Source organism: Haliotis cracherodii, unplaced genomic scaffold (genome assembly GCF_022045235.1).
Source record: "Haliotis cracherodii isolate W230 unplaced genomic scaffold, xgHalCrac1.p SCAF_4, whole genome shotgun sequence".
NCBI classification, from domain to species: Eukaryota; Metazoa; Mollusca; class Gastropoda; order Lepetellida; family Haliotidae; genus Haliotis; species Haliotis cracherodii.
The window spans coordinates 17,272,757-17,284,453 of NW_027266297.1; the positions used below are offsets into that span (position 1 = coordinate 17,272,757).

An 11,697-nucleotide genomic window follows, 5' to 3' on the forward strand; every position below is an offset into this window, starting at 1 on the left:
TCATATAGCTGGAATATTGCTGAGTGCGGCGTTAAACATCAAACAAAACCAACAAAACAAAAAAACAACAAGTCTGAGGCTTTGAAACTGTGAATTAAAGGCAGACTATGTTTGTTACAGACCTGCCCTATGAGTTTGACTACAGCATGACCTATGACAGCAGTACTGATGGGGAACTCATTGGGCCGCTCATAGCTCTAGCGGACAAGTACCCCTCCAATGTCAACAGGGTGTACTTGTCCAGACAGTTCAGGGTAGCACTTGGCATTTCCTGTCTCACAAAGGTTTGTATACAGTTTGAATTGTTTTTTAATCCAACCTGACATATTGACTTGCATTACGCTCCTGGGTAGACTTGGCCCCTAGTACACATGCTTGATCAGGGCCAAAATGTCTTCTGCTTGCATGCACTGGTTCAAGGTTTGCTTTTCAGATTAATCCCGTTTATGATCCTGTGGATCTGTCAGTGCCGTACATGTGCATGTGTTTCACCAGTCTCATTCAAATCAGATCTTTTTCTACAATATACCTCACTGCATCGGACAACATTACCTCAGGAGGTGTCAGCTGAACTTTCTGATCAGCCAGTAAGCGTCAAGACTTCTAAGATTCAGTGGGCAAAGCATTCAGACTGTCTGATCTCGAAGTCGAACTAGAATGACCACTTCTGACTATAGATAATTAAGGCAGCGGCATGTTGTTGTTGTTTATACTCCCTGTCATGTCTTGAGCGCCATGTTATCTACGCTCAAAGTACCATTGAAGGAAGATTTGTGTTCTATGTGGGTTTCTCTTTTGTACAAATTGAAATTCCTTAAATGAAACCTATTAGTTTTAGAAAGCTGACATCTGATTGGCAACTACCAATGAGGTGTCCTCAGATTTTATGTATTATATTGGAGTAAAATATCTGATTATTATGAGATTATGGGTTTCACCTAAGTGGTAAATGTCTACAACCTGGGTCCCTCTGCTCCGTTACCCACATTAAGCCCAAATTCACTGTGCAGAGTTGCGTCCTTTTGGCATACCAGAAAGCTATTATCATGGGTTCGAACCCTGGTTTGCACTTACTCACTCACTCACCCACCCACCCACCCACCCACCCACCCACCCACCCACTCACTCACTCACTCACTCACTCACTCACTCACTCACTCACTCACTCACTCACTCACTCACTCACTCACTCACTCACTCACTCACTCACTCACAGATGCTGGGCAGCAATAAACTCAACATTCTCATTGACTCAGTAAACAAAATGGTATCTACGTCATTGTACGATCTAAACAATGTTTGTCTTCCAGATGGTTCAGTCTGTCCGCCATCACCTGCTTCCCCCGAGTGACAGTGAGGACCATGATGGCCAGTACGACTCGGTGATACAACTGCTGGAAGACACATTCCTCAAACTCTGCTCCATGGACCCCAAATATACTCTGCAGGATCACATTGCGCTCGGGGACTTCGACGAACACTCTGTGCCAGACATCCACATCGATGACGAAGATCTTGACACCTTTGTTCCAACAAATCCTCAGTTGCCACTGATTGACACATGACCAAGGCTAAGCCTCGCAAGGTTTAGTCAACAAAATCTTTGCTTGCTCCAGACTGCGTGACTTGAGAAATGTGATTTTGTTTTTGATAGGTGTGAAATTGTTTGCAGTCAGCAGACGACGTACACAATGGTGTATGATGCCTCTTTCTGTGTTAGGGTAATTGTTATCATGGTTATTATTGTCTTACAAATTTTCTTCTGAAGAGAAAACTGTTACCATTGATGAAAAGGGCTGTGGGGTACTGAATAATTAAAATGGTTGCTTGTCATGCCGGAGGCCCACGTTCTGTTCCCACATGGGTGCTGTGTATGAAGCCCATATTGTGGTGTCCCCTGCCTTGATGTACATGGACTATTGCTGAAATCAACCTAACACAAAACTCACTCATGTTGAGTAGTTTTCTTTTCTTACTTTGTATAGAATTAGATTACTTATCGTGATAACTGAAATGCTTCAACTTAGGCTTTAAAAAAATAAAAGAATTGGTTCTCAGACAATGACTTTTGAAAATATAGTCCGGATGGGCGGTGTTTTTTGTGTTGTTGTTCTAGTATGTAACCAAATAAACAGTTGTGTACAATCAACAGGGACATACAATGTATGAAATACTGGAATACAGTATTTGACTACCGTTGGACTTGGAATATTTGAGGATATTTTTATTTTATTTTTAAATGGAAATAAAAATGAAACATGCGGCAAACTTTATGATGATGCAGGCAGTGCCTGAGAACCAGGACTATTATTTCTTTAGCCTTACAGTCTTTGTTTGAGAGGTTCAAGGTCAGACATATGTTCACGGTCAAGTGGACCTGGGGAGAGTATAATGAAGTATGTGTGGCTTTGGGAAATAATTGTCAATGTTCATACCAACTTTATTTAATTTATGATTCATAATGGTTGATGATGTCAATTCAGTGTGTACCTATCAATTATCGCACATCGCACAATCAAAAACAGAAAGGAGTGAATGTGATCATGTATGTTTTAATATTTGCTTGTCCTGGCTAGCATCAAATGTGTATTTATATGTAGAATGTGTTGTGGGCGATTGTCCTGACGAATACAGACCCGGTACTTCTGTGTTGTAGATGCTTGTGTGCTAGATGTGTGCTAACTGGAGTGGCTGTTTACTGTTTGTTAGCTCGTGGTGAGAAGACAATTGGTCCATCATCAAATTGCATTTGAAAAACCATATTGGAATGCTTACAAGTTACAACAAATGTTGTTACTGGCAAATTATGTTTGAGATTTAAGGCAGTTATTGTAAACCGTATGAAAAAGACTTTAAGACCACATATATTTACTTCTTGGCCTACCATATTATCTGTATAAAGCACCCAGCTCTAATTATCACCCCCGAACCAACTTCTAGGTCAGTCTGAAATCTTTATGAGCGTGCTGTACTTCGCCTGAAATTCTATCTGACAGTCACTATTTGCTATATTGTAGATTTCGTACTGAAAGCAATGTTAAAGGATTATATAATTTTAATCGAAAATGTTGTTGTTTCATTGATGTTAGAAATATTTTTATTCTCTATCATGTCTATCACTCTTTCTGTGACAACAAATTTAACTTGTGTATGGTTTAAATAAGCATGATAAGCACCCCGTTTCTCAATTTTGCCGGTTCCATGGACGTATTGTGGTGAATACTGTATCACTTGTGAAGTAGCCATAGCATTATTTTGCATTTACTATTTTGTGAAGAGAATTAATGTAATTAATCTTAATTAGGTCTTATTTCAAAAGTCAATTATATTCTGGTTCATGTTATGGATTTTAATTTGAACAAAATGGAGGTCTGCCGTATGTAATTGTTACAGCTGATGACTCGTGTTCTTTATTCTCTGGCCTTTGTTGTCAATACTACTGACCATGTTTTTCCATCATTTTTGTATGTAGTAAGCATATCCACATACTGGCACATGTACCCCAGTATTTAAAAGTACATTTCAAACATATATAGTGTCCTCAGTGTCCGTTGGGTCTACTCTTGCCTACGGTGAAAAACGACTTCATAGACTGGAAGGTTGTGTTTGTGATTATACCCTGTTAAAAAGTGGTATTTATTGCTTTGATGGTAGACAAATGCTTACACACCGGAAATAAGCAAAGCCTGCAAGAAAAGGCTGGAATGAGTAACTTGGGTACTCTGGTCCGGGGGTACTGAGCAGGACCCGGGTACCCCCAGGACTATCCGGACCCATGTTTAGTCACGTGATTATTTTGTTTAATGACGAAAATTATCTAGAACTCCATGGTTACACTACAAGTAGCTAATGTTGGCATTTCTTTCTGACAGTGTATGCATTCCTTCTGACTTTTTTATTTTTGAATATAGATAAAGCTTCAGTCAACTTCAGTGTATACATGACCAGATCGTTTTATAGTGTAGGGGAGTGTATCTAAATACTTTTTGTCAGAGCTCTGTTCAAACAATTCTACCCGGGTACTCGGGTAGGGTCGGGTGATAGAGGCTTTGGTACCCGGGTAGTAAATTTGGACTTGTCCCAGCCCCACTGCAAGAGTACAGTAATGGAGGTAAAGGGAGTAAAGACCTTGATGTATTTGGTATTAGAGGTATTCAAGTTTTGGGGAGAAGTCTTCTTGCTCAGATTTGCTTTTTTACACAACTTTCGAGCATAAATTTCATCTTGTTGTCATGTTCACAGTGGCATATTCTTTGATTTGTATGACAGATAGGTCAGCAGATTTTGCTTGATGGTGACCGTTACAAGCTCAAGAACTGTGGTTTGAAGTTTTAATGAAAGATGATGGGTGTCCTGAACTCATTTTTGCTGAGCAGAGTTGTGTCCCTTTGGCACGCAGGGTTTCACTGAAGTGGTAAACGTCTGACACCTTCATCACTTGGGGCTTTTGTCTCACATTAATCTGACACGACGTGATATAACTGGAATACTGTTTAAAGTGTGTTAAACACAACTCACACAACACAATGTGACAGTGAGGGCTGGACACAAATCAGCCATGGTTCAGATGACAGGGTCATGTCAGGACTAGAATCGCAGCCTCTGGGGCATGCATTTGTTTTCATGTCACAGGAGACACAAGTTGACTCAATTTTCTCAGAGGGGAACTGAAACTTTAAGTTTAACTGTTTGTGTCAAGCAGGTTTTGATCGAGGATTTCCTGCAATAATTAGTAGCTTTATTCCATGAATTTGTCAATTTCATTACAAGTTTACTTTCTTGTCTATCAAATAAAACCACATGCAAGATATCATGGCATCATTGGCATTTTCATTTCGTCATATTTAATCAAACATGACCAGATTGTTCTTTTTCTGTAGTTTTCTAATGGATCCTTCCAATGTTGGTCACTGCATTTGACACAATGTAGGGCCTAGCAGAACTCAGGTGTGTTTATGTAGCTTTGCTTGGTGAAGCTTGCCATATCATAGATTAGCTCAGAATGCTTCAGATGTTAAGTAGTATTTTTACATACAAATATAGTTACTATAGCTGTGTTATCAGAATGTGCTTTAGACTCTATTAAGGCCACATTCATTTGATTATAGTAATATTTCCTACTCAAAGATTTGCTTTGGTCATTGCTTGTAGGTTGAAGTGAAAATTTGAACAAGTGCGTGTGTATCTGAATATTTTTGTATTTTGATATATTTGTGGCATGATGCTGTTTGGGTTGATCGGTTTCCAGGGAAACAAGTGATACTGTTTAGGATGTAAGATGGTATATACCAGTATTTTAATCACCATTCACATCTGGCAGTGATTAGAGACCATACTACAAACTTGGGGTCACCATTGGATAAATATGCAAATGAGGTCGAGGAGGAACTACTTTCAGAAAGCTCTGTACATCGATGTGATGCCTACAAGCTAAAAAGCCCATTGCTTAGCAGTCAATGAAGGATTAGTGGTTTGCCGATGTAAAAGTTCTCATATATGTAAACAAACCATGTAAATATGACAACAAACCATGTAAACATGACAGCAAATCAATTGGCACTATGTCTTCAATATCATCGGTTAACTCAAACTTTGTATTCCTACACGGTTTCTAAGAATACATTCGTGAAGCCTTAGACTTCGATTATTGTATTTTAAGACATTATGTGAAGAAATTATTACTTTAGGCTCATGTAATACAATTTTTATTCCTAATATGTTATGTTAATGATACAAACACGTGTTAATAATCTGTATTCATTTGTTTGGACCACATCATTGTAACTTATTGTTTTCTTGAATGTCTTGTTCAAATGTGAGAAGGCAGAGGTAAGCATATTCTTTGTCAGCATGGATTGGAGGTTAAATTTTTAAGAATAAGTTGTAAATAATTTTTTTGACAAAGATACAAACAAGTAACATTTACAATTTAAACAATTGTTTTGATTTTTTTAGGGAAATGCTCTGTAAGAATAGAAAATAATGTGGTCTGACATACTTACCATTAATCTTCAATTCTCCAACTGTTATCCTCAACAATCTTCAATTCTCCAACTGTTATCCTCAACAATCTTCAATTCTCCAACTGTTAGCCTGAACAATCTTTTATCCTCGAACTGTTATCCTCAACAATCTTTTATCCTCCAACTGTTATCCTCAACAATCTTTTTTCCTCCAACTGTTAACCTCAACAATCTTTTATCCTCCAACTGTTATCCTAAACAATCTTTTATCCTCCAACTGTCATCCTCAACAATCTTCATTTCTCCAACTGTTAGCCTCAACAAGCTTCAATCCTCCAACTGTTATCCTCAACAATCTTCATTTTTCTAACTGTTATCCTCAACAATCTTCATTTCTCTAACTGTTATCCTCTACAATCTTTTATCCTCCAACTGTTATCCTCAACAATCTTCATTTTTTAACTGTTATCCTCAGCAATCTTCATTTTTCTAACTGTTATCCTCAACAATCTTCATTTCTCTAACTGTTTTCCTCAACAATCTTTTTTCCTCTAACTGTTATCCTCAACAATCTTTTATCCTCCAACTGTTTTCCTCAACAATCTTTTATCCTCCAACTGTTATCCTCAACAAGCTTTTATCCTCCAACTGTTATCCTCAACAATCTTTTATCCTCCAACTGTCATCCTCAATAATCTTCATTTCTCCAACTGTTAGCCTCAACAATCTTCAATTCTCCAACTGTTATCCTCAACAATCTTCAATTCTCCAACTGTTATCCTCAACAAGCTTCAATCCTCCAACTGTTATCCTCAACAATCTTCATTTTTCTAACTGTTATCCTCAACAATCTTCATTTCTCTTACTGTTATCCTCAACAATCTTCATTTCTCTAACTGTTATCCTCAACAATCTTCATTTCTCTGTTATCCTCAACAATCTTTTTTCCTCTGTTATCCTAAACAATCTTTTATCCTCCAACTGTTATCCTTAACAATCTTTTATCCTTTGACAGTTACTTCACAATGTTGTTTCTTGTAGATGATGGCAGGCCTTTTGGGCATAATATCGCTATATTTCTTGATAAAGCACAACAGCTACATGCAAGTTTGTCAGCACATTATTTTTTGCTGCACCAATGCTGTTCATAGATGTAGTGTTTGAAAGAAATGATGTCAAAACATTTTGTGTATTTTATCATGATCATGCTGTTATTCTGAATATCAAATGCATGTATGACAATAATGTTGTGTCCAGATTAACAAGTATGGTCAATCATTGTTTTATATCATGTGCCCATTATGTCAGCTATTTTGATTACTGAGTGTCTCTTCTGTATAGAGGGGGGGTCCGGTAACCTAGTGATTAAAATGTTTGCTCGTCACGCCGAAGACCCGGGTTCGATTCCCGACATTGGTACAATGTGTGAAGTTCATTTCTGGTGTCACCGGCCGTGATATTGCTGGAATATTGCTCAAAGCGGCGGAAAACCATACTCACTCACTGACTCACTCTTCTGTATAGGAGAGCACAGATGCCCAGTCTTCTAAGGTGCCACAATTGTCTCTGTGGAGTATGTTCCAGAATCCCATGATCGTAGGTTTCTAATCCCAGTTTATCTCTAATGATGATTCTTGGTTTATCAGCACCATGATTGTGGGTTTCACCAAAATGATAAATGCCAAAGACCTGCATCATTCATGCTTTCGCTCCACAAGAAGCTGACAATGCCATAATAAAACCGAAATACTGTTCAAATCGGCATTAAACCAAACTCACTCTTCTGTAAGTTAAAATACTCCCATTCAGCATGTTCTACAACAGTTTCATGCATCAATCAAAGAGGTGATATGTAGATATACTACTTAACTTTTGATAAGGATACTGAGATACCTCATACTATTACATCTACATATTATGAGTAATGACATAAGTGGGGTGTATCAGGAAAATAATATAAAACATCCCTGTTAGATGTTGAGTAGTATACATGAATATGATTAATCAGTCCACTTCCATGAGTTGGGTGCCAGGTTCATCATGGGTAGTGATGGAAGGTATATTCTTTACACATATTTAATGAGATTAATATATATATATGTCACAGATATTATTGGCATGATGAGATGATAGAATGCAAAGGTTGTACTGACATATTTTGTTATTTACTGCAGGTAAGCCCAGGGAGTATAATAACAAATTCAGTAATATTCCAGCTGTATCATGATAGCCTGTAAATAATCCAAAGTGGACCAGACAAACCAGTGATTGATATTTTAAGCAACATCCCAGACTGTTGGGGTAAGATGTACAGTGTACACAACCAACCAAAGTCACCAAGTCCACCTGTTCAAATGTAGTCGCCTTAAGGCAAGCAATAGTGTTGTGTACCCATTTTAATCCAGAAGGCCTGTGAAGATGCGGGGTAGAATAGGTCTTCAGCAACCCATGCTTGCCGTAAAAGGTGACTATGCTTGTTGTAAAAGGCGACTAACGGGATTGGGTGGTCAGGCTCGCTGACTAGGTTGATGCATGTCATCAATCCCAATTGCGTGGATCGATGCTATGATATTAATCACTGGATTGTCGGGTCAAGACTCAATTATTTACAGACCGCCGTCACATAGCTGGAATATTGCTGAGTGCGGTGTCAAACAACAAACAAACCAACCAACCAATTGCGTGTATCGATGCTCGTGGTGTCAATCACTGGATTGTCTGGTCCAGACTCGATTATTTACAGACTGCCGTCATTTAGCTGGAATATTGCTGAGTGCAGCATTAAACAACAAACAAACTTTAACCCAGGACCCTGTTAATAGTCCTAAACTAACTAAACTCTTTCATGACTGTTACAGTAACATTTTGTTTGGCCAAATGTCTGTTGTTTCGGGTACTTCATCGACTTGGGTACAGTGAGGCCCATTCCAGATGTCCCCTGTCAGGATATTGATGGATTATTGCTACAAGTGTAAAGCCATATTCACTTTCTTGAAGTTGGAATATGGTAAGGGGAGGTAACGCTCATGACTCTTCAACACATGGCAACGTTTAATGCTGTGTCAAATGCCTTAATTTTCATGGAATCATGCATCAGTTTTGTTAAGATGAGAAAATACCAAAAGAATTTGGGTAGATATGGTTTCAGATTATACCCTGACATACCAAATATAATGAACCAAATAACAAATGTAATGACGGTAAATACCAAAGGCAAACTTCTATGTCAAGAAAATGTTCTATTACCTTGTCAACTGGTAGTATTTATGATTGAGTTGGTTGTATGGAGGATGCCTAAAGTATATGTGGACTTGAAATGCTATGATGTTAAGGTAATGTAAAGCAAGTCAAAATCTGTGGGATTTAGTGAAACAAAGTTTGTGCAATAAGCCTAGTGGTCATTCCATCAGAACAATTTCAACATCTTCAGTCAGCCAAGTCATAGCACTTCTTGCCAGATTGAACTGAATTTGGAATACGTGTGTGGTGAATACTTTTGAACTATGTACTTAAGGGAACAGAATCAGGATAATGCTTCAACACACATATATCTCAGGAGGCATTACTGCAATGGTAATCTGAGATGGATCAAATGTGATGTGAATTTGACATTGGCAGTGAGACAAATAAATTGCTGCCATGAATGCTAATACCATATTCGATGTAATAAGCGCCCAAAGTGCTCTCAAAATTAGAAATAGGGGGCTCTAATTAGAATATAATTTTGGTGAGAAATAAAGTTGAAAGATGGTAAATTTCGTGAATTATTATGCTGACTGCCTGAAATGATACAAAAGAAAAGTCTGCGTATTATACAAGACAGATATATTTTCCAGAATTTAATGCATATAACACACGAGTGCGTATTATACATGAATAAATAAGCCTTGTGTACATTGATCTATCGGAAGGGGTGCTAATCAGGATTGTTCACGAGCCAATATATTAGCAAATATCGCTGTGGGCGCTTATTACGTCGAATTTTAAAGATGGTATTATCATCACATCAGACATTTTAGGATATTGTCGCTAAAACATTGATATTATCAACAGTCAACTTTGGATAAATAAATATATTTGTTAAATTGGACAAGGTACATGTAACTTGGAATAAAACTGATGGTTTCTTGTGAGGTCTGTTTCATGCACTCCTACACAAAAATGTTGATGCCAGAGAACTAACTGTTTTTGAGTCTTTCTGTATAACATATCCAAAGTTGACTTATTTTCTGAATATCTCATTATGAAAGCAATACAAATTTGGCAATTACTATTACAGATCCCTTCAGGTGTGTGTTATTGATACTGTGAGAATACCATCCGGATATTTGGCACATTGTTACTGTTAGTGGTTCTAACACAGCTTCAACTTTAATTATCCCTATATTTTTCATGTTATTTATGTTGCTCTACACAACAAATTGCATTTGGAAATAAATGCTCAACACTCAATAGATGTTGTTATTGTCTGTTTGTTGTTTAATGCCACACTCGGCAACACTCCAGCAATATGATGGCAGTTTGTAAATAATCGTTTCTGGACCAGACAATCCAGTGATTGATATCATGAGCATTGATCTACACAATTGGGAAACGATGACATGCATCAACCAAGTCAGTGAGCCTGACCACCTAATCCTGTCAGTCGCCTTTTGCAACAAGCATGGATTGATGAAAACCAATTCTAACCCGGATATCATCTGTTTTGTCTATATGTAAATAATGAGTGAGTATTACAGCTTCATCACAGGGACCTGCAAACAATTGTCTGGATCATAATGAACAAAATCATCTGGGGAATAAATATACTACCCAACTTTTCATAGGGATATATTCTTCTTTCCATGATACACAAACCTGATTCTCATATGACAAAGGCATATTTAAATGACATATTGAATAACCCTATCAGAAGTTGAGTAGTATATCTATGATCATACGCAAGCGATCAAGGTACCAGGCCTGACCACCAGAATAAGTTGTCTCTTACGACAAGCAACAGTTGTTGGGGATCATCAATTCTACCTTGGAATCATCCACAGGATCTGTGACCGCCTCCGTGGTCTAGTGGTAGAGCGTCCGCCCAGAGAGCAGAAGGTGCGGGGTTCGATCCCCGGCCGCGTCATACCAATAGACGTTAAAAGATGTTACTTGTTGTTTCCCCATCTGGCGCTCGGCATTTAGGGGCTAAAACAAGGACTGGTCGGCTCGAAGTTAGTTTACTGTGTCTGAGTGGTGTATTCACGTTAAACTGCGGCATGGTATCTCCGTGAGCTAGCACTATAAATCGGCATCAGTCCAGACTAGTACAAGCGGCCACACAAACACACACACGTACATGCACTTCGCTATATAAGTGCAATAATCTTGGACGCGACGTTAAACCCAATTTCACCTCACCAAAGGATCTGTGTTTTAGTTTGGTTTAACACCACTTGCAACAGAATTTCTGTTATAACACAGTGTGTCAGCTTGAAATCTCAAACTGATGCAGGACTTTGGCATTTACCACTGTGGTGAAACCAATGAACGTGTGTGTGGTGCTGACAAACCTAGACATTTAATCAGTACGAACCAGCATTCATAGTTTTCTGGCATGCCTAAGAGATGCAACTCTGCAAGGCGAACTGTAGCCCCAGAGGTCAGGATCGCCGGTAAATGATGAACGAATCACATGCATAATGCTTATTGGCTTGACATGTCATACTGAGGCAAGATCAAGCTATGTTGTATT

General features: G+C 38.3%; 1 protein-coding gene across 1 annotated transcript in view; it reads left to right on the forward strand.

Moving 5' to 3' along the window:
* The window catches only part of LOC139478181 (deubiquitinase MYSM1-like), a 34,875-nt gene extending 24,472 nt beyond the window's left edge, over window positions 1-10,403 (forward strand). Inside the window, exons 15-16 of the mRNA XM_071260540.1 lie at window positions 121-284; window positions 1,311-10,403. Of these exons, the coding sequence (XP_071116641.1) occupies window positions 121-284; window positions 1,311-1,565 (419 nt within the window). The 3' untranslated portion in view covers window positions 1,566-10,403. The remainder of the gene's footprint in view (window positions 1-120; window positions 285-1,310) is intronic.
* Window positions 10,404-11,697: the final 1,294 nt, after the last annotated feature.